We start from the raw sequence: 27975 nt of genomic DNA on the forward strand, positions 1-27975 counted from the left end.
TATAGGGATTCATAGGCCCTGCATATAAAGTCAAGGAATTTTTCTTTTTTTTTCTTATTAGATTTGATTAAATTGCATAGAGCTGAAACATCAGGGCATATAAATAACAATAAATCACAATAATGTTTTCTTTTTTTTTCTTCTTGTTTTTTGCAAAATTTCGCTAGAATTTATGTCTATTGTTTCTGCTCAGTTTGCTGCACATACTACAAAAATATATATACATTTTATAATCTAGATCTAGATCTTAAACGTGACAGAACGATTTCAATTAAGCGCAGTCCCAAAACCGAAATATATCTATTTGAAATGCAGGCCATTATCTGACATAGACATACATTTATATATATGTGTGTGTTATGTGTTGCATTGATATATATGATATGAGCTGAAAGCATTTGTTTACAATTAGTATATAGTATATATGTATACATACATATACAGTTACATGGATAGTTGCGTATAATACATAGATCGAAGCTTTATTGTACAGTTTGGATAACGACGCTCGATTGGTCAATTTGTTTAAAATAATAAATTTATCGGTTCATTTCTATTCATACATATATAAATTGTACACACCACTGTGTATAGTTATATATGTATCTGATTCATTTCTCTTCTTTTATCTGGGAATTGGATATCTGTTGCGCGTGTATATAAAGTATAAAAAACGAAAACAATTTTGACAACGATTGCGTTTCACAGTTTTGCTTTTCCTTCCATTGGTCGGGCTCCAATTTTGGTGTGGGGCACATTTTTGGTCTCGGCGTTGGTGGCGCCAGTGGCCACTCCTAAGATGCGCTCGCTGCCTGCGGCCTGCTCGCCTGGCCGTGCGCCTGCGATGGCTGCGCCGGCGCCTGCCGCGAGGAGCGCACCTCGCGCACATAGCATTCGCGGCAGACTCGCACAGCTTTGGTCAGGCCGTATTTGGGCAGCGGGGCGGATGCATTGGAGCAGACGCCGCAGAAGACGCCGCCGCAGTTGCGGCAATGATGACGCCGCCGAAAGGCCGTAAATGGCGTCTGGCAGGACATGCAGCGTGGCGCCTTGCCATCGGGTATCCAGGCAGGCGGCGACATGGTGGTTGCGGTTGCAGCTGCTGTGCTTGGTGTTATTGTCGACGTGGTGCCAATGGACGAATTGCTGTGGAGCCGCCTTCGGCTGCCACTGCGCGTGCTAATGGGCGAATTGTGCTCCGAGCTGGAGCTAGAGGAGGAGGCGCTAGAGGGTGAATTGCTGCCGACGGAATTATTGCGTTGTCGCTGCATTTGCAGCTGCTGCTGCAGTTGCTGTTGTTGTTGTTGCTGCTGCTGTCGCTGTTCATCCTGTCTCGTGCCGCTGCCGGCTGCCTCCTGGTCACCCAAGCTGCGACTGCGTGCCACATGGTTGCGTGCCGCGGCATTTGAGTTGCCGTTGTTATTGCCACTGGCCAAATCTATCGTATTGTTGCGCTGCATCGCCGCGCCCGCTGAGTGGCGGACAGCTGCGTTGGTGTTGTTGAACACATTGTCCAGCTCCGGATTGACCTCCTCGGCTGAGTAAATGCTTTGATTGGAGCCGGCGCTTTCCTGTATCACATCATTTTCAGAGGCACGAAACTCGAATAGTTCCGATTCCTTTGTCTTTTCGGGTATATCAATGTCCTCGTCCTGGGACGACGACATGTTTATAAGGAACACGCTGCGCAATATCTGGCGCAGATCAGAGGCAAAGTTCGTCTGCAGCTGATCGGCGACGCCAGCAATACAGACAAACAGACGATGCAACAGATTCTCCGTGCTTCTGCAGAAGGATGGATATGGATAGGGATTAGAATATAGAAGGTTAATGATCATAGCAGCTACTGCAGTCTACTCACTTGAACTTCAGACGCGCTGTTGTGCTACGCATGGCCAGCGACACCTCGTCGGAGAACGATGAGGCATTGCTGGTATCGGCGCTGCCCGGGGTCTGCTCTGGTGCTGGTTGCTCCGCATTAGCTGTGGACTCCCAGTGCTCCTGGCTGCAACGTTTGCGTGCGCTGCGATTTATGCGATGTGGATGCGACTGATGATGATGATGATGATGATGGTGATGATCAGCTGCCTGAAGTCGCTGCTCCTGTTGCTGCTGATGATGGGGATGGGTATGATGATGGTGGCGGTGGTGATGATGATGATGGTGACTACTGTGACTGTGACTGTGACTGTGCCGATGACGATTATTGTTGTGGTTGCTGCTGCTGCTGCTGCTGTTGGGCATTGACTGATTGCCATTTGGCGTCTTGATTGTCGTCTGCTGATTGCTGCTGGGCGCCTGCTCGTTCTCGCTGCTGCTGCTGGGCAAATGGAGACGCTGCAGCGTGCGCTGTGCCGCCAACATGGCAGCACTCGTACTCGGCTCATCCTGCAGCTGTTGCTGCTGCTGTTGTTGGTCCCCAGGCTGCAGCTCGTCCATATGCTGCTGCTGCTGCTGACGTTCCGTTGCCGCATTGCTGCCAAACTCATCGTCTTCGCTGGCCACGAAGTTGTCCGTGAGTGGCAGCTGCTGCGCCTGGAAAAGATTGCCCAGATTTGTGTTGGGTATCAGGTAGCCAGAGGCACAGTCGGCAGCTGCCACAATCGCCTTCAGTTGCGCCTCAATATACTCGTCCACCTCGATGTCATCATCGCTATCATCATTCAAGTCGTCCTCATCGCTGTCCAGCATGCCCACCTCCTCCTCCAGGTCCTCATCGTCCTCGTCATAATCGCTCCAATTCGCTGGCGGATTGGTGGACGTTGTTGCCGCCGACGAAGTGGATGCTATGGAGTGCGAGGGCGTGGGCGAAGGCGCTGGTGAGGCTGTGGGTGTGCTGCCCGCAGACAGCGATAGCATGGACGGAGAACGCGCAGTTGACGGTTGGGTCGCACCCGCTACTGTGCTACTGTTGTTGTTGCGATGATCCACCAGGCGTTCCACGGCTTTGTGCGTGCTACTTGTGCTGGTTTTCGCTGTATTGCTGCCGCTCCCACTGCTGCTGCTGCTGCTGCTGCTGGAGTTGTTATTATTATTATTATTGTTGTTGCTGGTGCTGCTGGAGGTGTTGTTATGCTCAGGACTGGGCGCCTCAATGCTGCTGGAGCCCAAGGGCACCTGCTAATGTATTAAGATAAAACATTAGATACAAGTTGAGAATGAAAACTCGAAGACCCATGCTTACGTTCGTATTGATCTCCTCATTCGTGCAGAGCAACTTCTCCAGCTGATGCAGCTCCTGTTTGCTGAGGTTGCGCAACAGATCACGGATCTTAATAAGTATTGTGCGAAACGGACGAAACATCTCAGAGAGCTCATCGCCCGGCATATCCATATTAAGCGGCCCCTTGGTAAAGACAACCAGCCCAGCGACGATAGCCAGTCGGGGTATGGAGAACATGAGGCCCGGATCGAACGCATCCACCATTTCCTGTTCGAGCAGCCCGATCTTGAGGGCACGCTGCAGCGTCTCCGAGAAGAGCACACCGATCCATTGCTGCATTTCGTATTCGTGGCGAGATTTAACGGGCACCATGGCGCTCACGTAGCTCAGCTCGAACTCGGCAAACAGATGATCGAAGATCTTCAGGCTCTCGTACAGCTGCTCGGTGGTTGAGTCGTTGAAGTCCAGGTGCAAAGTCTTGCTGTTGGGCACATTGTTGCGCAGGCATTGATCACGCAGCAGCACGCGCACATTGCCCAGACTCTTGGTAACGGCTTGCGCTAGGGGACGCATCTCCTTGCTTTCGGATTCCCGGTTCAATATGGACGATCCGGCGGCCAGGCACTCGGCACCGAACCACAGTTGCCCGGCCAGGTTATCCTGCAGCACTTCCTCTGGGAATTTGGCGCGAAAGGCGCGCGGGTCTCGTTCGTCGCCCAGCAGCTCTTCCATAATCAAATTTGTTATGGCCAGCACTTTGTCCTGCAATATGCAATACCGTTAGTTATGGATAAGCTAGGGAAAATAGGGAATGAAAGGCACACTTACCTGATTCTGTCGCAGCCTGCTAACCAGACGCGTACAACGATCCGGCTCGGCGCGTCCATCGAAGCTGTCCAGCTCACTAGCCACGGCGGTCAACGAACGATCGGCATGGTAGAAGCGTGCCAGCAAGGATTTGTCATCAGCCTGCAAACAGTAGATGAAAACAAACATTCGTTATGAGGGTGCTTCAGGTCTGTTTATAAATGGTACAGGATACACTCGATGACTAAGCGAGACACACACACACACACTCATGCCATTGACCAGCTGCGTTGCCAATCCATAACATTTCACAAGCACTTCATCACGTAATGGAGCAAACGCAGCTAAGGTGAGTAACTCGGTAAGTGGCGATATTACCGACTGCCCCACTATCTTGCACGCGAAATGCACACAGTGCACGTTCGATATGATTAACAATATCGGCGGATGTAGATACACTTGATGTCTTAGAGATTGCTTTGCGCTGTCACAATTTACTGACATAAAAAACAGCCTCATATATTATAGAGTTATATTACATTATTGCAAAAATATGGGATTAAAGAAACAAAAATTGCAAAATTGCCTTTCATTAAGTCTTGTAGTTCTCGAGATCTGAGGGACTTATCTACAATAATATTACACCATGCCCAGTGCTTGATATTATTTAAATTAATTAGCTGTATTGAAATTGCTAATGATTAAATATATTATATTGCATTTAGAGCTACTTTAAGTTTATATTATTATTAATTTCATTACGTTTAAATAATTGCTTCGTCAGAATAACTCTATCAAACTCTTAGATTAAACAATATAGACTGATTAAAGCATATGAGTTACGTTTATCATTGAATGAAGCAGTAGTATTACAAATGATGTATTCATAGCGAGTGATCACTGTTGCTCAAGATGCTGATTCAGAAAACAAAGCGACACCTATTAGCATTATCTCTAGATGTTTCCAGATCTCTCTCTTTCTTACGCTCTTTGTGTATAAATCATAGTAAACAGCTGAACTGCGCCATCCATACTCAAAGTAAAAAGTACAAATAAATAAATCTAATTTTCTAGGCAAAGTGATGTTCGATGCATTCGATTTTTGGTTTGTATTCTTTTTAATTAAATACGCTAATTAAATAAATAAAATATTCAGCTATTTTGAAGCTGGACAACTAAAAAGCTTTAAACTTGCTCGTTCTCTTTAGCTCTCTTTCGCTTTGTCTCTGTCGCTCCCTCTATCGCTCTATCTCGCTCGCTCTGTTAGCTATCAAGTTAACGGCAGCTGAACTTGTTTAACTTTTGCTTTTGCACCTTTTCTTCCCCTTACATACATACATATTTGTATGTGTATGTATGTATGTATATTTTTGCTTTATTTATGCATTTGTGATCTGTTTAAATATGAAATAAAAACGCGCCCGAGAGCAGCGCAGCTTAAACGCTAAATGCGTTGGAAGGAAACAGAAATATACGAAATGTGTTTATTATAAAGGCAAACACGTCGAAAAAGCGTTGACTCCGCACAAACTGCGCAGTTCGACAAGCCAGCACGAGTGGGCAGGAGGGCGGTGAGCAAGCGGGGCGCGGCCAAAGCAATTGCAAAAGTTTTGCGTACAGAAAAAAATGCCAGCAAAAATAATAAAAACGCTTTAAGGGAAACACAGGAGGGCAACAGCAACAGCAACAACAGTTAGTTTTTCAGTGAACGCCAGCGAATGACCAAAACAAACAAAATCATAAAAAATTGTACATACATACAAATGTATGTATGTATGTATAAAGGAAAATGAATCACACGCGAATCGATGAATGTGTGGCATAGGTATGGAAAACGTATAAACCGAAGTTAACTTGAATAAAAAAAAAAAAAAATAATAATAATAATAATAATAATAATAATAATATTGAGTTGAAAGCGAAGCAAAACTCAATGCCGACGTCAGCGTCGTTTTTGTTGTTGTCGTTGCTCTTGCTGTTGTTGCTACAACATGTGGCAATTCCATTTGTTTACACAACAATTAAACGTGCAATAAGCGAAACAATCTATGTGTGTGTATTTGTGTTTGCTGTGTGTGTGTGTGTATGTGTAGGTCTTTTAGCGTTCGGTTCTTTTTGGGGCCATGTTTTAGGTATGAGCATTATGTCTAGTATTTATGTATGCAAGGCCGTGAGTAAATAGTTCAATGACTGTCGCCACACACACATACTCACACACACTCGCACACGCTCGCACACTTAAGTTCTCGCGCTCTTCGCTCTGCCTCTCACTCTGGCTCTCTCTCACACCATCTGCTCTCAGCTATTGGCCAAAGCGAATAAAAGCGACTTTGCAGTTGATCGGCCATTTGTTGCTTAGCACCAGATTTATTATGGCCATTTGCTTGATGCTTAGAGACATGGCACTACACGAACAACGCGTATCAATCAAATATGATTGATTAAGTGCGTACATCGAAAAGCCAAGACTTTCATTTACTGCCAATGACCGACCTTGATGTCTGCCCCCGCCTCTGCCTCTGCCCCGCAGCTCATCTAAAATTAATTAATTAATTGCACTTAACGTTTACATTCACTTCAGTGCACGAATGCGCAAAATGTAATTAAAAGGCAGCCCAACAAAGAGCGAAACGTAAATGTTTAATTAAGTATGCCAAGTGTGTTCTCTTAGCCAGAAAGGCTAAGGCTGTAAGCCGATTAAGGCGCCATCAAGGAGACACGAGTGAATACAATAAATTATAAATACATATGTTTGTAATGAGTGCTGATAGTACAAAGTTTAATAAATTCATTATTGATGCTCGCGTTAATTGCAACTCGAATAAGAAACAGAAGAGTTGTTGGGTTAAATATTAATTATAAACTTCTAAAGATATTGCTTACTTTATAATTTACTTTAAAATTTACTTCTCTGTATTCTGGCAGCACTACTCTATATAACTAATTCTTAAGTTGGCTGCGCGAGAGCCGATTATTACGGGTATTCCCCATATGCATAGCTAATGCGGGACGGTTTGCATCTAGTAAGCAAGTTGCCGGTTCCAGTAAACAAGATAAGGGGCCAAAGCTATGTTAAGTTTTATTTAAATGATACAGCTACTTGACTTTTACAAATAAACAAACATCCAGGAATGTGATAAATTATTGAAAGTTAAATGAAGTCCATGTAACTAGGACTAAAAAAAACGGACTTTAGCTTTCCCATACATATACTCTATAAGTTAATATATTTTTAAATTTATTTATATATATTTTTTAATTTTTTTTCTATTTTTTTTTTTAAATAATTTTTTTAAAATTAGTTTTAATTTTTTTTTTATGTTTAATATTTTCTGTATATTTCAATGTTTTTTCTGTAAATAAATTTTGACTTATTGCTTCAATTTGTTTGATTGTATTTCGTATTTCAGTAACAGCAAAAAGCAAAGAAATAATGGAAGTGTAAGTAAATGAATCGAATGTTTCTGATAACAGTCCACACGCATACACACATAAACAAACACAATTACTGCAACAATTATAGTAAACTTATAGGAAGCTCATATTGTGGCAAGTTTTTGTATGGGCATGCGGGCTAAGGGTGTGAGATTGCATTTTGATACGAGTATAAGGTATTCCCTGTAAGCCCGAACAAAATGTTCCTATGAAAGTTATTTAGAACTCAATAGCAGTTATATTAAGAAATTTAAGTAGAAGTGAAACTTCTTAAAGGAGTTAGGATTACTATTTATGGATTAGGTTTAAACCTACAACCATTTATATTTTATATAACGTCTTACATATACTTCATTTGATAATATATGTATGTATTTTCCAACTACAATTTTCATGAACACAAAAAAAAAATCTACCCCAGTTGTGAAGGGCATATGTCCTCATATCCTAAAAGCAATCCTAAAAACGTCAGACGATAATTGTATTTTGGAGAACGGCAACAGCAGTTGTTAAGGACAGCTGTGTTGACGTCACAAGGAACGACCTCGCCGCAGCAACAGGCAACTGAGGGCAGATCCTTGGCCCGGTGCAAGGACGAGGAAGCAAACGGACAGGCTTGGAAATAAAAGAAAATAGTATTTTATATTTTCTTTAACCTTGACTGGAAAACCAAACGTAAACTTAATTGCACTTGTGTGCAGTGTGGCGCCCGTGACGACTGCGATGACAATGCCGATGACGATGACGACTCCGAATGCGATTCCGATTTCCTTAACAACAACAATTTGCTATCTATGGACGCACTTGACATTGAATACGCGCCATGAGGTCGCATCTTTTCTGGCACTCAATCAGAATCGGTTCATCAATTGGGAAATAAGAGAATGCTAGCAATTGAAAGCACAGAACACAGAAGCAGCAACAACAATAATAATAACAGGAATGCTATTGTGAATGAGGTGGAGACCCAATGTTAACCCCCAAGGCATGACCTTCTGATGAGCACGATTATATACATACATATATGTATTTCGCTTATATCTAAACGATTTTATAACAGAAATTAAATACATTTTGTGCTCCTCCATCCCTGGATGCGGCACCTGCCACGGTTAATTGGCAATTTGCAATTTGAGCAGTGGCAGAGGCAGAGGTAGCTTTGACATTTTCATATGCTTTCTTCTATTGATTGATTTATCAATTGACTCTAATTGCTGCACAATTTGTAACTAGAATAGTGTCAAATTTAATAGAGCGGCGAAACGGTGAGAATATTATCAAGCAACTAACAGCTGTTCTAGATGGCCCCAAGTTCACCTTAATTGCCGACACTTATCAGCCACTATACTATATAGTATACATATAGATAGCTACAGCCGCCTATGATTGTATTGGTTCCCCTTTATAGTCGACAAAAACAAAGAACTAGGTAAACACCTCAATAGAAATCGTCACAGAACACTTGACGAACGCCAATCAGAGATAATTTAGCATTTGTCTAGATTTAATGCTTGTTTGCCATTAAATTAAAAAACTAAATAATAAAGAGCAAACAATATGGCGTCGCAAGTAAGAATATTTCATATATTTGATTGTAGTTGAAACAGAATAAGATGAAATTCTCATTATTAACAAATGGCATAAATAGAGCTTACAAAATATTATCAATCTGTTTTATATATTAGTAATACATAAATTTATTAAAATATTATTTATATTTTGAAATATATAATAAAGAAAGCTTCCTATTTTATTTATTTATTTATTTTTTTAAATTTATTTCATTTATAGAAAGTTAAATCCCTATTTCAATGGAAAACTTTAATCGTCAAAAATTCATAAATATTTACAGAATCTTGTAATTGTATTTAATGGACATATAATTGTTTGATTGAATGACAAATTATACTATTTATCTCAAATAATAATAGAGCACAAATACAATTAAATGAAATCAAGTAAACAACAATTGGATTAGACTTTTGTGAAGGTATTTTTCCATGTCTTTTATATCTCAAAAAAGTTACAATTTTTTCGTTTTAATATAACGAGACTTTCTTAAAAAAATGTAATTGAAACAGCTTTAGCTTTGACTGGCTAAAACTTACATACATGATCTTTAGGCCTTAGTTAAAACTGAAATCGAAGTATTTATTCTTTTTTCTCTCTATATATAAAATAGGCAACCAGCAAAATTTTGTGATAATAACAATATTTTATTTGTTTTTTATATTTTTGTCTTTTTCATTTTTTTTTTTTTTTTTTTTTTTTTTTAAGTTATCAACTTTTGATCATAGCAAACACATATGGTCTTTTTATCGAAATTAAATGCATAAGGGATATTTATGCCCATTTTTCCCCAGAAGCGTTTGATAGAATTGGCTATAACGTTTACATATATTATATAAATATGGCTATATAGGCGCTATAGCTCGGCTAATTGTATCTAATTGCGTTTGTGCTCACTGAGAGCTTTCGAGGCATTAAGTTTGCTTTGCAATTAGCTTAACTGGCATTAGATGACACGCAAGCCCAACTCAAATGGAATTAAATATATAATGTATGCATATAAAATATATATATAACGCATCTATATGTAATTGAATAATTATTTTCACTTTCGATAAACAGGCACTGCACGAATTTTTATTGAACTTCGGATTGTGAAATTGTCGCCTTTGGCAATGGTGCCGATAATTGGGGATTCATGGGGCCCCAAGCAAGGGAAATGAGCGCAATTTAATGAGGCGCCAAAATGTGAGTCATGGTCAACTGAATTATATAAATAAAATGATAATCTCTCAATACATACATATACATATGGTATATACACATATAAATGCATCAGTGCACAACAGTTACTCATTCACTGAGTTAGCTACTGTTCCATACGACACAAATGATGAACAAAAGGGAAATCTTTTATACATTTCGATTCTGATTGCAAAAACAAAGACAGAAATGTACAAAAGCGGAATTAATAAAAGACAATGTGGCGTGAAACAAAAAGAAAACAAATTAAAATAAAGATTCGACTGAGAGAAATGAGGGGTGATTTAATATAATTATTGAACTGAATAGAAGCACACAGAAAGATAAACAAATATAATAATATATAATCAAGACAATCAAAGACACTGATACAAGCATCTATATAATCAGGGTCATCAAAGGCACTCGTATACAAATCTATATAATCAAGGGATACTCACAGTCAGCGTCAAAAAATTATCATACGCTTTATAAAAGGGCATAAACAAAACGAATGGACTTAAGCACTTCATTTCCGGGCAATTTGTAATGCATTGCCTCTGGCTGATGAGTGCATTCAACTTGCCGAAATATAAATGCAAATATTCAAGTTCGTGTTGGTATTCGCAGCACAGGAATTTGCTGATTCCGGTGCGTAATAAAACGGAAGTTAATCCACTGAAACGTGGATTTAGCTTCTATTTGATGAGCATTTTCAACAAAGTGGCAACGCCCGCAAAAATAAAAAAATAACACATTTCATTTTGTTAAAATTTATTCAGTTTGTTAACAAATAAAACGCCACATTTACATACGGCAAGAGAGCGAGAGATGACAAGGGAGAGCAAGAGAGACAGAGAGAGCAAAACAAACAAAAACTAATGCGGAAGAGGCGACAACTGGCCCAGCAAACACGAACGACTATAAAAGCCATTCCAATAAATTGGATAATAATAGACGAGCTGCGATACGCGAGGCGCCCCGTTTGGGTCGATTACAACTGGGCTGACACGATTACATATTCATGAATCGCAAGTTGATGCAACACCTCCATCATTCTTATGTCATTTGTTGAATCCCATTTCCATTTGGTCAATGAAAAATAACAACAAATTAATGAGCGGCTGCTGCGTTTCATGGAGATTTACCAGAGTAAATGATTTACTTTAAAGTAGGGTTCCCTAAATAGGCTGCCTATATATAAATCTAGTTTTATTTAAAACTTGAAGAGTACACTATATAAAACTTTTCTATAATATTGTTAATAGCTCGTATTATCTCCATGAATTGCTAAATTTAAAAAATATATTATATTCGATATATAATATATAGTCATATACTAAACACATATCTCACAGTTATTTCTTATCGCTTGCATTTTATACTTTATATAATTATCAACTTATAACGTCTTCTGGAATTTTCTTTATAGGAAAGCAACGAATTGTAATCCACAATGCTTTATCAGATTCACATACCAAAAAGTAGACGTAATACTATACATACTATAATCAGAATTATGTATATTGTTATAATCATTCTATTCGAATATCTAGTATACAAAATAAACTTACTTATTGTAATAATTATAAAATTATATATAATTAATATAAAATATATAATTTTAATTTGTATTATTACTATTTTTGTGAATAACAGGCAGAAGAAGGTGAAGAAAACTTCAGATATAAAAGAATATGTCTATTATCTATCCGATATATATCTATTTGCCTTACTGTACGCATATATTATTGATGAAGACGGTGAGCTGAGTCGATCTTGGCATTCAATCAATTTTAGATGTATATTTATGTACTATATAAAATGGTAAGCATACGCAGTGCGAGTTTATTTTTTCTAATTATCGAATATTTTGAAACTAAGCTTGAATACAGCATAAGCAAACTTATTGTGTAGCTTTTTGCGCTGAGTGCAAAGATTTAGAATAGTGTTCAGGGTATCTACTAGTCGTACTGTACTCATCACATAAAACAATCCACAACAATACAACAATCCACATCCAAGGAAAATTTTCGCTCTAGAGATTTGCAAGTCGGAATCATAAAAACCGGGTTAAACCAAACATTAACTAGCTCAGGGGCTGCCCACGGATCTACGTTGGCTATAAAGCAACGCATTATGGTCGTCAGTAGGCGCCACTGTCTGTCTTTCATTGAAGATAAACCGCAAACGCTTTCACTTTTTTCCATTTTTTTTTCAGTTGTTATTTTTTTAACAATATCTTTTTGTTAAGCCTCACGTTTGATGAGGTTAGAGTGCAAGAGACGCAACGTTTAATCATTCGATATGCGTTGTCCGTCCGCACTCGGAAGTGACGACGCGCTAATTGAATAACCAGTGCGATTCTCAGTTCAGTTTAGCAGGCGAGTCGGGTTTTAGTGTGTGCAGTTCCAGTTTCACAGCTCGAAATGGAGCCGCTACCCTCAAATCCCCTGCCAGCCCCAAGCTCCTCCTCCTCCTCCATAGGCTTTCGCATCTCATTGATATGCCGGGCACTGCGCGTGGTCTTATGCAACAGTTGACGCCTAAAGCTGTTGATAAGCGGGTCTCTCTGTAGGGCAGACTCTCGGCTAGCCTAGGCTTCGGCTCAGCGGCTTGTGGGGATTAGGTAATAAATGTGTGTGCGTGTGCTAGTGTGAGTGTCAGTGCAACAATGGCTATTCGAAAGTAGGAGATTGGCTGACGGCCAGTGCATTGCACTGCTCGCAATGCAGACGACGACGAAGACGCAAACGACGATGCGACGAGATCAATTCGATGTGAATGGTGAAAATTTCACCGCTTTTACTTTTCCCATTGCACATGGTCAGCGGTCCGCTTGGCTATACATACAAATACATAAATACACAGATATATTTATATATAAATATATCTGCAAAGTTTTTTGGTTGGAAAATGTTGCTGTCAGCACGTAAACCGTAAACGTAATAATTGACATATTGGCGCAGACAACGCTGCGCCATGCCACCTGCAGAGGATGCAGCAGTCAGAGAGAAAGAGACAGACAGACAGAGAGAGAAGAAAAATTTATTTTCTTAGCCATATGCCATATGGCAAATGTAGTGCTAGATTGTAACGTGTGCAGTCCCAACCAGACAAAGCTGTCTGAGTGAAATGCCCGGTGATATGAGAGAGCGCTGATAAGCTGATTAGAATCTAAGCGCGTTGCCTATGCGCACGGTAACTTCAAAGTCTGATAGGTTTTTGTGCTTTGTGGTAGAAATCAAACACTTTGTAATCTACGATAGGAATAGTCTGATGAACTCAACTTAACGAGCGTTGCCAGATCGCTATTATAGCTTTTAAAATTATCCAACTAACAAAACGTGTTGCCAGATCGCTGCTAAACATGAAAAATTGACGTGCTCATTGAAAATATTTTACAAATAGCCAGCAAAAATCTGTAAGACTTCTATAATAGCGCATATTAAACAAAATTGTGTTGCCAGATCGTTGCAGCGTTGAAACCGTAAAACTTTTAGAGCAACTCAACAAATAGTTTTGTACTTAACTTATTTATTTTCTTATACAAGCTTCGTTATTGATTAGCAAATTAAAAAAAAATCATTAAAACGTGTTGCCATATCGTCTTAGCTATAATTAACAATATCTTCATATTGTTACACAATATTTTCATTTGTATTTTATCCCTTTTACTTTTTGTCAGATCGAACACCTCTCTTGGAGGCACTCGTGAAAATGACATGAAAAGTTATCCAATAGGAAAGCAAAGTTAACAATCTCTCCCAGAGACTCAACAGCTTTCGTACCTTGCATTATCGCATTATTTACGAGATTTATGTAGATTATGCCTACAAATTGCGGACAAGCCAATTAACGGCCAAGGCTCTGCACATAGCTTAATATTTTCACCCGTCAATCGTAGCTCGTAAATTCACGATTAAATGTTCACACTCTGTTAATTTGTGGCTGCTGCTGTTGTTGTTGTTGTAAATAAGCGTCTTATGTGCAATACATTTTCCGAAACGCTCAGTCACTCAATAAGCTGAACAATTTATCAATTCATCAATGCCCACTGCGGTTATGACTTGTTTATTACAGCTTGGGCCGTATGCGCCACAAAGGGCACTCTAAATAGCGCATTAACTACACTCACTCACACACAGGCACACACACACACACACACACTTTATCGGAAGTGTATGTGTCGGTATACATTATTAACAAATTGTGTATTCATTTTCATAGTTCCCAGTGGAAAAGTCGCAAATACGTAATTTCTTACTTGCTTTCCGAACAAAGCCCTGAGCTCTGAGTTGAATTTGATTAGCCTTCGACGAATATTAAATACCCTAACTGATACATTTGATTGATATGCGACCCAGTTTTTGTCTAATCTTACACAAAATGTTTATATAGATAAGAAATCTCATAATTGTACAGCTTGTCCCGATACAAAAAAAGTCTAACTTGTTAAATATATTTTATTAATATAATCTATAGTTAAGACCTATTTCAACATAAATCAAGATCTATTTATTTCCTGGTTATATATTATATCTGTTATTCAATGCAAAACATTCTTAGTGATCTATCCGGAGTCTCCGTCTCTCTCTCTCTCTCTCTCTTTGATTTAAGATTTCATTGAACAAATAAAATGGTTAAGCAAAATACGTTTCACAGATAAAAGCGGGGATTAGCACAAACGGAGAGAATTAATTTAAACGATCTCGCAAGTGTTTTCACTCAAAAACACATGAATTTGCCTCAATCAAATGCGTGCATCTGTCCGTGTGTCGTAATATTTGAGAGAGCTTTTTGTGGCCTCTGCTAGAAGCTACAGCCAGAGCTGTACCGACAAATGGGGGCAACTAAAACGAGTGCAGAGCAAAAGTTGTTAGCAGACGGCGTCAACAGTGGCACATGTCAATATGGCCCAAATTTGTTGAGCCAATGGAGAACAGGTTAGTTGTTGTTGTTGTTGTTGCTGCTGCTATTGCTGCTGCTGGTGGGCACGCGCAACAAACCGCGTCCGCCATTCACTTGATGACAAACACACACACACACACACACACGCACAGCTCAGTTTACTCACACACATATACACACACGATAACTGTTGCAGTCGCTATCGTTGGGGTTTAACGGTGCGTATGAGCATCACACTCATTCATAAAGACTATTCGTAGTTGCTTAATACATACTAAGTACATACACTGCAACAAATATCTAAGTACGTCTCTATATATTTCTTACAACTAACGTGGAAATATATTTAGATATTTATTTAGGAAATATATTTACATTACTTTTTATTTTATTTTATATATGTATTTATATTTATTTTACTTTATTTTGTTTTATTTATTTTATTTTTATTTTTTTTTTTTTTCTTGGGGGGGGGGTGGTGGGGGGTTGTAATTTGATAGTTTTTTGCGAGCGAGTTTTTATGTAAGCTCGAAATATCTAAAATATTATGTGATCAACGACCACTCTGTTTCTTTCAGTGTACACAGAAAGAGATGGAGACAGAAATTTTTATTTGTGTGCGTAATTTGTAGTCGTCGCACTGTCATTATCAATATTAACTATACAATTAGCAACTGTACGCGGTTGGTACGGCTCTTGGGTATTTCATTTCAATGCATTCTATTTTATTTACATACTTCCTCAACATCAAAATTAACTTTATACAATTTTTTCGAATTATATTTGTTACTTTTTTTTTTCATTTTTATGTGTAGTTTGTTTTCCATTTTCTGTAGCTGTTGCTGATTTTTTTTCTTTATTGGGTTAAGAAAGCGTTACGAAATGAATTTTCAACAGGCAGTCGCGGCCTTTTTGTCGACCTCGAAGTAACAGCGCTCAATCTATTGCTATCTCCTTCTCTCTCATCAAAGCCATCTCTTGCATTGTGGGCTTTCTTTGGGGCCACAGAGATTTATGTCAAAATGACTGTTAAATGTTTTTTTTTTATTATTATTTTTTTTTAATTTTAAATTTCATTTTTCTTTGTAGTTGCTTATTGTAATTGTTTGCCATTTTGCCTGTTCATGTTTTTTTTCTTTGCGGCATAAAGTCGTAATTCGTGGCAAGCAGAGTTTACTGTGTTAATGGACGCTGTCCTTCCAAAAGGAGTCTGGTCCTTCGATGGCCAGTGTATAATATTTATAAAAAAAAGTAGACAGCAACTTGCGGTCTCTCTGAAATATACGAAGTGCTGGCACCGGTGTTCAATTTTGTACTGAATTTATTAAATTTAACATGAACGCAAGCGCAGCTTGCACAGTAGAGAGCGCACCTATGCGCATCTAACAGCGAGCAGCGAGAGAGCGATCTTTTGGAGAGCGACACTCCCGTGCTAGCGCGTACAATAACAACTTCTCTGTACAGTGGTTCAGCTTCAATTACTTAACCTATACAATTTCGATAATAATTCAATTAATAATTCATAATAATTCAATTTCTTATAATAATATAATAATAATATTTCAGAAGGCAATATCCAAATGCCTTAACATCGGCCGCGTTGAAAGGCCGCAGGGCTTCAATAACATGGTGTATTAGTGGAGTGGCAGTGGTGCAACGCGATGAATTGCCCTTTTATATGTGCCATTTTTTGTCTTAACGACAATTACGCGCACTCTACCATCTCCTCCGACTATGGCTTCCGTCACCACGCCTAGCATCCACTGTTGTGGAGGAGCGTTGTCCTCTCCCACGAGCACGACTGCTCCGACCTGTATGTTCTGTCTCTCCTTCGTCCATTTTGACTTCTGCTGCAGGCTGAGCAGGTAGTTCCTTGACCAGTCGTTCCAAAATCGACGCTTGATGTTGGATGTCAGCTGCCATCTTTTTAATAGTGTCAGCTTGACGTCGTCGACTGGCTCTGTGGACGCGATTGGCAGCGGCACGAGCGTTGCTCCTATCAGGAAGTGCCCTGGCGTGAGCACTTCGCCGTCGTTGGGGTTGCTGCTGGGAGCGACCATTGGCCGCGAATTGAGCACGGCCTCGACCTCGACCAGCACGGTGGCCACCTCGTCTTGCCGTAATCGAGCGCTGCCCATCGCTTTCAGCAGCAAACCTTTGGCGGATTTCACCGCCGCTTCCCAAAGGCCGCCAAAATGCGGCGCTCGAGGAGGGATGAATACAAACTCCATGCCCCGCTCCGCAGCAAACATTTCCATGTCCGCTGTGTTGCCATGGAACGTAGCTTTGAGGTCCAGCGTGCGTGCAGCACCCACGAAATTGGTGGCATTGTCGCAGTACAGCTTCCGGACAAGCCCACGTCGACCAACGAACCTGGATAAACACATTAGAAATGAATTTGTGGTTAAATCGGTGACTAATTCAAGATGCACTGCCTTCGAAGTAAAGCAAACAAATATGGCAATATACATTTTGACTGGCGATTTGCCCCGAATTCCCAGCGAAACTAGTATTGGACCGCAAAAGTCCACTCCACTGATCTCAAATGGCCTATTTCCATGTAAGCGATCAGCGGGAAGATTGCCCATTATTTGGGATAAGAGTTTCGGCTTGTAGCGAAAACAATGTACACATTTTCGGACTACTGCACTGCAAGCCTGTCGAGCATTGACCAGCCAAACCTGCTGACGAAGCAGGCCCATTAGTACTAGGGGATTGGCGTGGCAATGAGAGTGATGCAAATGCTCCAAATAAAGCGTTACGAAACGACATTTTTTTGGAAGCAACAATGGGAATTTGGCATTATGTGCTAATGGTGCCTTCAATAAACGACCTCCTACTCGTAGCAACCATAACATACGCCTGCCATGCTGATGTGGGTGCAAAAATGGTGTCAGTTTTTGCAATGACGGTTGCAACACGACTGACTTCTTTATTTTCTTTATTTCTTCGCTGAATTCAATGTGTTGAATTACAGATATAACTGCAAGGAATGCGAAGCTTAACTCAGAAGCTGTAGGAACAAGTGAAGAATGACTTTCTTGTTTTCCATTGATAAAGCGGAACATATAGGCAACGATGCGGATTAGCTTAGAAAATGATGACGTTGACTCAATAAGATGTACGATAGGATTTGCTACCTCATCGACCGCGATCATAGTAATTGCAGTTCTACGCTTCTCTAGCAGCTCTAACTCCTTTGATAGGGTGATTTGTGGGTTGGCTGGCCACAATGTGTCAGAGAGCTTTAAAAATCCTGGTCCGCAAAACCACAATGATGTTTTAAGCTCCTCAACTGAACATCCCCGAGATACAATATCTGCTGGGTTGTCTTTCGTTGGTACATGACGCCAAGATACATTAGTTGTCAACTCTTGGATGGTTGCAACGCGATTAGCAACGAATGTGTTCAAGCTAGATGAATGCATTCGCAGCCAATGAAGCACCACCTCAGAGTCTGACCAAAATGTGACTTGATTAATAGGACAATCAAGTACTTTCCTTACCGCATCCCATAAGGTAGCTAACAATTCTGCAGCACACAACTCCAGCCGCGGAACAGATTTTGTTTTCAAGGGCGCTACCTTAGATTTAGCGACTAGCAGCCTGGTAGTGATACCCTTATCTGTTTGCATTCTTACGTATAAACAACAACCGTAAGCTCTCGTTGAGGCATCAGCAAATCCATGGATTTGACATCCTTTCGATTTAAGTGTGCCAACGTAACGAGGTATATGCAACGAGTTTAGATTTGAGAAACAGCTAGTTACTGCCTCAAATTCTTGCCTCATTTGAACAGGCAATTGGTCATCCCACCCAAGTTTGTGCAACCACATTTCCTGTAAAAGGACCTTCGCACGAGTTACGATCGGACTTAACAAACCTAAGGGGTCGTATAACCTTGCTACAAATGACAAAACGGATCTTTTGGTCTGTTGAACTTCTACTGGACAGTTCATGGAATATCTAAAGCTGTCATTCATTGGATTCCAAATTAATCCCAATGTTTTTGTGTCCTCTTGATGACCAATAACTATATCGTTTCTAGCTGGTTGTGCTGCGAGTTGTTTACAATTGGACGACCATTTTGTGAGAGGAAATCCAAACTTTTGAAGAATTGCGATCAAGTCTCGATGCAACAAGCACAATTCTTCGACGCTATCTGCTCCTGTCAACAGGTCATCAACATAGAAATCTCGGGCTAACGATCTTGCAGCAGCTGGATGAGTGGAAGCATGCAAGTCGCTTAGATGTTTTAAACATCGAATTGCTAAGAATGGAGCAGTCGCTGTCCCGTACGTTACTGTGTTTAATCGAAAGATTTGTAACGGATCAGTGGGCGTTTCCCTCCACACAATAAGTTGAAAGTTGCGGTGGGACTCGTCAAGTTCAATTTGACGGTACATTTTAGCGATGTCTGCTGTAGCAGCCCAAGGACGAAGTCGAAATCTTAGCAAAGTCTCCCATAACTGCGGCTGGATGGTCGGACCCACCATGAGTAGATCATTCAGCGACAATTGAGAGGAGGACTTGCTAGAGGCATCAAACACTACTCGAAGTTTAGTGGATGCGCTGTGCGGTCTTAGCACGCATTGATATGGGATGAAATAATGCGGCTCTCTCGGAATTTGATTGTTAGTTGGGCTCATGTGACCCAAGGCCAAGTATTCTTTCATAAAGTCAATATACATTGGCCGAATGTCTTCTTGCTTGCTCATTCTTCTTTCCAAGGCCAGAAATCGTCGCTTGGCTGTGTCGTAAGACGTACCAAGACAATGTGGGCTTGATTTGAATGGCAGCGACACTCTGAAACGACCCGAGGTAGTTTGGCCAATAGTCTCCACAAATGACTTCTCGCACAGTTGTTGCTCTGGGGTATACAAATTCGAATTAATTGTATTTGGCTTTTCTTCCAACTCCCAGAACTTGCGAACTATTGAATCTATAGCTATGTCGTCGTTTACGACGCTAATGAAAGTCGACGAACTAGTAGCTGCATTCAATGTTCGGCAGCGACCAGATACAATCCAACCAAAGGCAGTCAATTGCAATGTTGGGTTGTTATCGGATCCTTTTATTTTGCCTTCTCTTAATATATCAAAAAAGATATCAGCACCGAGCAACAAATCAATACGTTGCGGCTTGTGGAATTGAGGATCAGCTAATTGTACATTATCAGGTACCTTGATCTCTTCAGTGTGCTTCTCTGGTTGATACGACGAAATGGAACGTAACACACCAAAGTCTGTTCGGATTTCTATGTCGTCCGTTCGGGACGCTATCGAAGTTTGAACGCTGTGCCGAACAGATGACTGACAATTAGCAATGCCCAACAATTGAATCCCAGATCTTTGCCGTTTTAATTTCAACTGTTTTGCCAGTTCTTCAGTTATGAAATTTACTTGCGAGCCGGAATCTAATAAAGCTCTAGCTAAGTGATAAGATCCAGATTGATCTTTTATCTTCACAACTGCAGTTGCCAAAAGAACTTGATCAGAGGCTATCCGTGCGTGATTTACAGATGAAATCTGTGACGAAGTGACACGAGGGACTGCTGATACAACTGCTGAGCTACTTTGAGCCGCTTCAGAGCTGTATCTATGCAGTATGGTATGGTGCGGCTTAGAGCACACACGACAGTGGGCTGATTTGCAAGCAGCCACTGAGTGTCCTGTTCGCAAACAATTTATACAGAGCGGATAGCTCTTTGCGAACGTAAAACGTTTCTGGCAAGGTATTGCTGCGAACGACGAGCACGAGTGAATGAAGTGATCGTTCTTTTTACAAAAACACGCATTTGGGACTCTGCGGCTCACTTGGCAGAGCGACAGCTAGAGAAGTTTTCCCAATTCTTTTCTTATTATCCTGAGCTACCTTACGACGTGGACCAGATGAGTCTTCAGCACTTAAATGCTGATACCGTCTGTTCAAGGCAGCTTCACAATCTTGCCACAATGGAAGCTTATTGTAGTCAAGATTCTCTTCCCACCTAGAGCGCGTGCCAGCGTCCACTTTCATCATTACCAAATGGATGAGCATGGCATTCGAAATCTGCTTATCAGATCCTAGCGATAAAAGAGATTCGTAAATGGCACGGACTGAGTCTATCAGCATGCGCAAAGATGATGCTGACGGTTCGGACATGTGGGAGATCAAATAGTTTTGAAATGCTGTTAAAAAATATGAGACACTGATTGTCGTACACATTTTTTAAAGCAGCTAACGCTTTTGGATAATTTGCATCTGTCACCTGATATGCCTTGACAGTGCCTAATGCTTCTTTGTCCAAGCATGACAACAAGTGGTTAAACTTTTCTATATTTGATAACCCTGGCTCGTTGTCGACTAAACTCTCAAAAAGTCCAATGAAATTCTTATATTCCGAATATTCTCCGCTAAACTTTGGCAGCTTTATATTCGGTAGATTCCTAGAATGTGACACTGAGCTAATCATTGTAGAGTTAGCGGGACTCTCACTTTTAGGTTGGCTATCACTACCTCGCTTCATAAGAAGTGCCTTTGTCGATACACACAAATCTTCTAACGTTGACCGAGGCACTAAATCTGCGTTAATGTCGTCCAACTCTTGTTGTGTCTTAAAGGCCTTTTCTAAGTAGCGGTTCAATATCTCAAGTCGACATTCAATTTCAAATGGCTCTACTGGTTTAGTGTAATCTTTTAATGATTTATTAATGCGTGTTATGTCGTTTGTAACATTTTTGTAAACGGCCAACAGAGCTTCGACACGCTCTGATGATGACTCGTCCATAGACCTATTCTTTCCTCGCTTGTTAGTCATGATGCTATAAGTGATGCTCAGTTGAAACCAATTTCAATCGAAACAAATAAAAGTTCACTTAATGTATGACAACAAGCGAAGAGCAATTCAAGAATGTTAACAAATGCGCGCGATCGTAATAAATCTCAATATATTACGCTGGCAGTGTTAAACTATACTTGAGTGACTGTTACGATATAGCGAAGACAACAACCAAAATGTTGAGTGACTATTTGGGCAAGTGGTCTATTGAGTTATATTTGACTGTTGAGCGACTGAGTGCAATGCATTCATAAGCGAGAGCGCGCCGGTATGAATGCCAAAATATAATTGCAGATCGAGCTCATACAATGAGCGCAAAGCGAGAGTGCAAGTTTTGAGCGAAAATATATCCAAGTGACGAGCGCACGTTTTGAGCGCAAAGCGAGAGCGCTGCTGCGTGTGCAAGCGTGGGTGCAAACGATATTGCAAGTGAGTATGCAATGAGCGCAAAGTGAGCGCGCACTAATATGTGCAAGCGAGACAGTAAAACGAGAGCGCAACTATAAGTGCAAGCGCGAGTGCAAACGATATTGCAAGCGCGCATGCAAATGATGAGCGTAAATTAAAGCGAAATTTGCTGTGTAAGCGCGAGTGCAAACGATATAGCAAGTGAGTATGCACTGAGCGCAAAGTGAGCGCGCACTAATATGTGCAAGCGAGACAGTAAAACGAGAGCGCAACTATAAGTGCAAGCGCGAGTGCAAACGATATTGCAAGCGCGCATGCAAATGAAGAGCGTAAATTAAGAGCGCAATTATCTGTGCAAGCGAGAACGAACTTTTATGTGCGAGCGAGAGCGAGCTGTGAGCGCAAGCGCAAAACGAAAGTGCGAGACGAAAATGAGCAAAAAAAACTGTAACACACTAGCGGCGCCAAAGAAAACTTGGATTATGCGAGGCAATAGAGATTGAATTATTTGCAGATCAAAGGTCAATATGCACCTTATTATTATTTTTATTTATTTTTTTTTTTTAAATTTCAATTTGAAATAAGCTCAACACAATGTACATAGGCGTAGATTGTACATACATTAATATTTTGTATGTCTCAAGTAATGCATTTATTTATTTATGGCTTGCATTACTTGGTCATCTATGTGCTCTATGTATTTATGTACTTCCCTGATTATCCACAAAATCCATAATCCAGCTTCCTTCAATTCCAGAGAGTGTCCACCCGGGGGCGCCAAAAATGTCCTTCCAAAAGGAGTCTGGTCCTTCGATGGCCAGTGTATAATATTTATAAAAAAAAGTAGACAGCAACTTGCGGTCTCTCTGAAATATACGAAGTGCTGGCACCGGTGTTCAATTTTGTACTGAATTTATTAAATTTAACATGAACGCAAGCGCAGCTTGCACAGTAGAGAGCGCACCTATGCGCATCTAACAGCGAGCAGCGAGAGAGCGATCTTTTGGAGAGCGACACTCCCGTGCTAGCGCGTACAATAACAACTTCTCTGTACAGTGGTTCAGCTTCAATTACTTAACCTATACAATTTCGATAATAATTCAATTAATAATTCATAATAATTCAATTTCTTATAATAATATAATAATAATATTTCAGAAGGCAATATCCAAATGCCTTAACAGACGCTTTGGGCTGATGGGCGCATTTAAGTGCTTTACCCTTGCGACACACTCTGGCCGCAGAGAAACCCAAATAATTGTAGAAAAGTTAAAATGTATGGGTATATATATTTTAAGATATATATTGTTATATATTATATATTGTTTTTATGTGCCTATGTGACAATAGCTATATTTTTAAATAATATTAGGCTTTAAAATAATCTATATATTTTATGTAGAAACTGCGCTGTCCAATTGTAATACCCTATAAAAAGCAACAGCAGCCTGATTTCTCTTTTAAAAACTAGTTTTGTGTTATTATTTTATTGCCTTAAAACAATTCAATGCCAACTTCAATCGAGTTAATGACGCACAATTGTCGGCGACACGCAAATCTCCCAAGAACAATTCAAATGTCATAAAAAGGAAAAAAAAAAAATGAACAAATAAAATAGACAAGCCATAAAGCAATATAAAAACGTATAGTATGGATAATGAGGGAGCTGAATAAAATTGCAAATTGCGCTTGGTTCGTATTCCGTGTTTCATAATTATATGAGCAACAGGTAGCAGGCGTGCAAAGACTTTGGGATATCAGATAGATAGATAGGTCTGTATATCATCTATAGATATACATACGGAAATTGAGTTAAATACAAATTTATATGGGTAAATAAATAAGCCACGTGTAAACACACCTCAAACACTTTGCATATATACATATGTATATAGAATACAAGCAATACCAAAATAGCTATAGAATTGCAAACAGATGAAAAGTCTTATTTTTAGTACAGTGCACATTGAACCGGCCTCTTGACTCTTACATAATGCACATTGACTGGTTATTCAAAATATTGCCCCTCTGGCAAACTTTGTGGATTGCCATTGTTTCAAGCTTTGTGGAGATTCGTAGCGTTTTAAAATCATTTTCAGCTTATTTTCTTTTGTAAATTTATAAAAATAGCTACAGCTGCCTCTTTTTGTCTAAAAAATACCTTAGCAAAAAATTTAATTTCTTAAGAAATCTGGCTACTTTGACTGCGAATTAAACGATTAAATAAACAAAACGATGTCTGTGTATTTATTTGATCATTCGTATATACATACGTAGGTACATACGCACATATGTATGTACATATATACGCTTGAGTATATAGGAAATCATACCTCAGACACACTTGCCTTAATTTATTAGTAAGCATCTGCACTCAGAATCGCGAGACAAAACAAAAGAAAGTTGCCGCAAAGCCACACAAACAAACCAAACACACACACACACACACATGCAGACAATAACGGCACCAGGAAGCAGCCACTGACGGATTACACATGTGCAGTCAATGAAAGAGAATGAGTGGAAGTGGGAGGCGCACATAGACTGCAAATAACTATGCAGCATTTTCTATTTCATTCATACACTAGCAGTCTTTTGGTCTACTCTTCTTCAATGCTGTTTTACTGCTGCTTAAACGTAACGTTATTTACGAGCTTCACCAGGCAAGAGTAGGCAAACAACAAAGAAGTGTGTTAATGAACACTGCAAAAAAAAGGCAGAAAAGAAATTGCAATAACAACAACACTGACGAGGCAACCGGAAAGTGAAGCAACTTGAAAAACTGCTTCATTTTATTTGTTTAATATACACACATGCATATATGCATATGTATCTATGTATACATTTAAGTGCAAAACAAAGCGAGAAAGAGCGCGCGCGAAAGGGTGGAACAAAAATTAATTCCACGAGACATTACTGTGTGCATTTCCAGTGGCTTATGTGCAGATATATATGTGAATAGATACATAAATAAATATATTTATATATGTATGTATATAACTGCAATTAATTGATTGCATTGTAGTGCAGCAAGCGTAGAAATTTTAAATTAAAAGCACATGAAAATTGCACTATAAAAATTTGGTAAAACTGGAGTAAATGATAAATGGAAAATGGGAAGCAACCGCAGAGATTTCAGCCATGCTTCGCCGCGTTAAAATCAAATGCATGCATGTTTGGGGCATATTAGTTTGGAATGAGACCTAAATTGTGGGTAGTCCCCCCTATGAGTTGACCGTATAATATTGTTAGATAATCGTAGATGTATCTTATCTAACTGTATTTTGTATAGTATTTGCAGTTTATTGAGGGGATTTACTAAAGAGCATTTATATACATATGTAAGTAAATAATTATACAAAATATATACATATGTACATATATGTATGATATTCATTTGTTTGCATCAATTGTCAGTCATTTCAGATGCTGGCACAGTGAGCCCTCGCTAGATTTTCTTTTCAAAAACTCAAGTTAATTGTTTCTAATTTCACTCAATACATTTTCCTACATACTTTAAACACAGGCTGTTCAGCGAGGCAATCAAAACGTCAAGCGGATTGATGGATTGACGTACGATTGCATCTGAGAGCAAAAAGAGAGCGGACGGGAGGTATCCAACACTTAAATAAACCAAGTCGTATCGTGGGGGGAGAGAGAGAGAGAGAGAGAGAGAGAGAGAAATTCGTTATTTTTAAAACAATCTAAAATGAACACGAAACATAACGGGACATTTTACACTTCCAGGCAACCGCAGCGGCATCGCCGTGTTGCGCATCAGACGATTGAGATTTGTTGTACGCCTAAATTTAGAATTCGATGAATTCGTACTGGGAAATTTTGTTTCATTTTGAGTGATGTTTTTATTGCTAAAAATAACCAAAGTGTAATTGGAATTCAATTTTCATCTGAAAACGGTAGTTACCTAATTAGACCTGAGCTGGTTTCTTTATGAAATAGAAGTGTTTTCAATTGAAAATTCCGGTTTATTATTTATCTAATTAGACATGAACTGTTTATATTAAATAGAAGGGTACTCCATTGGAAATTCCAGTTTATTTTTCCAGCGAAACAACAACAAAAATTCCCAGTCAATGCGGCCATATTCAAAGTCGCCTGAGAGAATTACATATGAGCACACACCCACACATATATATGCATATATAATATATAAGTACATACATACATATATATATATATATATATATATATATATATATATATATATATGTATGTATGTACTATATATATATATATATATATATATATATATATATATATATATATATATATATATATATAGATATATATATATATTTATGAAAATCAAGAACAGAATCAAAATTATACGTAGTACGTAATTTACAACACGAACTTATACTGACGGTCGCTACTGTTGTTGTATTTGTATTTGTTTTTGATTGCGTTTGTGTTTGTATGCTGTATAAAGCAAGTGTTGTGTTCCGCACATGTTGCCAATTCGTATAGTGTGGGTAATGTATGCAGTTTTTTTTTCACATGTTAATGCAACCGTCTGTGCATTTGTGTTGGTAAATGCTGATTTTACAGCGGCTGTTTTCCAACTTCTGCCAACGTCAGCGAATTAATCATACAAACCCCACTGCCAGGCAATTACAATACCCAACTACGAATGAGGAAAATGAAAAAAAAAAAAAAAAAAAAAAACTACGGTTAAAACGCAGCTGGTCGTGTGTGTGTGTGTGTGAAGGAGAGGGCGAGTCTCTCAGGCAGCCAGGGCCAAAGCAACGAGCACATCGATGACGTCAGAAGCGCAGCTCACTGCTGCTGTCAGCCTCGCGCTGCGCTGACACCATTCCCGCTATTGCTCAATTAATTACAGGTCTACTTCATTGTTTCTCTACTTTGTTTCTTTTGTCATATACATATATAATGTCACATTTGAAATGATAAGGCTCACTATCAACATAAATAGAGAACTATGTATGTCTCAGCATGTCTATGTCTTTGTGTGTGAGTGCGGGTAATGTAAATTAGGTTATCAGAGTTATTATTGCTTTTTTTATTCTTTCCGTTTGCATACGCACCTTTGGTTTGTTTAGCCACTTGCGAAATGTATCCATGGTCTAGCCGTCCCGTTCCGTTACTGTCAGCTTAACAGCTGTTAGAACGTTCGTCCAGCCACCGTCTCACTCCTGCGCCTGTCTGCCCCACACTGTTGACAATTAATCAGTGTACGGAGAAGGCTGTCAAATGAATAACTGACGTCGCTTTGCTCCAATAGATGGCGTCGTTGTCGTCCTTGCCCAACGCGCGCGACTCAACGCACACAACAATAACATAAACGAAATGGCGCGTATGACAAAATCCCAAGCAAAACAAAAGCAAAAATGCAAGAGAGCACAGAAACTATAGGTCTGTCGTCTGTCTGTGGGGCTGTGTATGCGTACGTGCGTGTGCCTCTCAATATGTACTCGGGTTCTATTTGCTGCTTGGCCACACTATGTTCAATACAAGTTCATATGCATGCGTCTCTCTGCTTGGCTCTGTACGTGTTGTGTGTATGTGTGTGTATTTGTGCGCTACTGTTGCATTCGCGTTGTTGAATTTTCACTTTTTGGGCATTTTTAAAATGCACTTTATCGAATTTTACAATTTATGTATAATTTGAAATTGCTTCGTCTCATGCTTTTGTTTCAAT

General features: G+C 39.7%; 1 protein-coding gene across 3 annotated transcripts; it reads right to left on the reverse strand.

Annotated features, from left to right (window-relative positions):
- Positions 1 to 55: 55 nt before the first annotated feature.
- On the reverse strand, positions 56 to 27955 carry LOC6572931 (lateral signaling target protein 2 homolog). 3 transcript variants are annotated; one of them, XM_044007491.1, is made up of 5 exons: positions 27362 to 27955; positions 3992 to 4132; positions 3185 to 3925; positions 1862 to 3117; positions 56 to 1785 (listed from the first exon to the last, which is right to left on the reverse strand). In XM_044007491.1, exons 1-5 carry the CDS (start codon positions 27395 to 27397, stop codon positions 795 to 797), a joined length of 3165 nt encoding a protein of 1054 aa, XP_043863426.1. In that variant the 5' UTR covers positions 27398 to 27955; the 3' UTR covers positions 56 to 794. The 3 variants fall into 3 exon arrangements, with proteins under 3 accessions (XP_043863426.1, XP_043863425.1, XP_032586017.1); XM_044007490.1 differs by having other exon boundaries at positions 1862 to 3120; XM_032730126.2 differs by lacking the exon at positions 27362 to 27955 and adding an exon at positions 4232 to 4258.
- Positions 27956 to 27975: the final 20 nt, after the last annotated feature.

Source organism: Drosophila mojavensis, unplaced genomic scaffold, assembly GCF_018153725.1.
Source record: "Drosophila mojavensis isolate 15081-1352.22 unplaced genomic scaffold, ASM1815372v1 contig_16, whole genome shotgun sequence".
Taxonomy (NCBI): Eukaryota; Metazoa; Arthropoda; class Insecta; order Diptera; family Drosophilidae; genus Drosophila; species Drosophila mojavensis.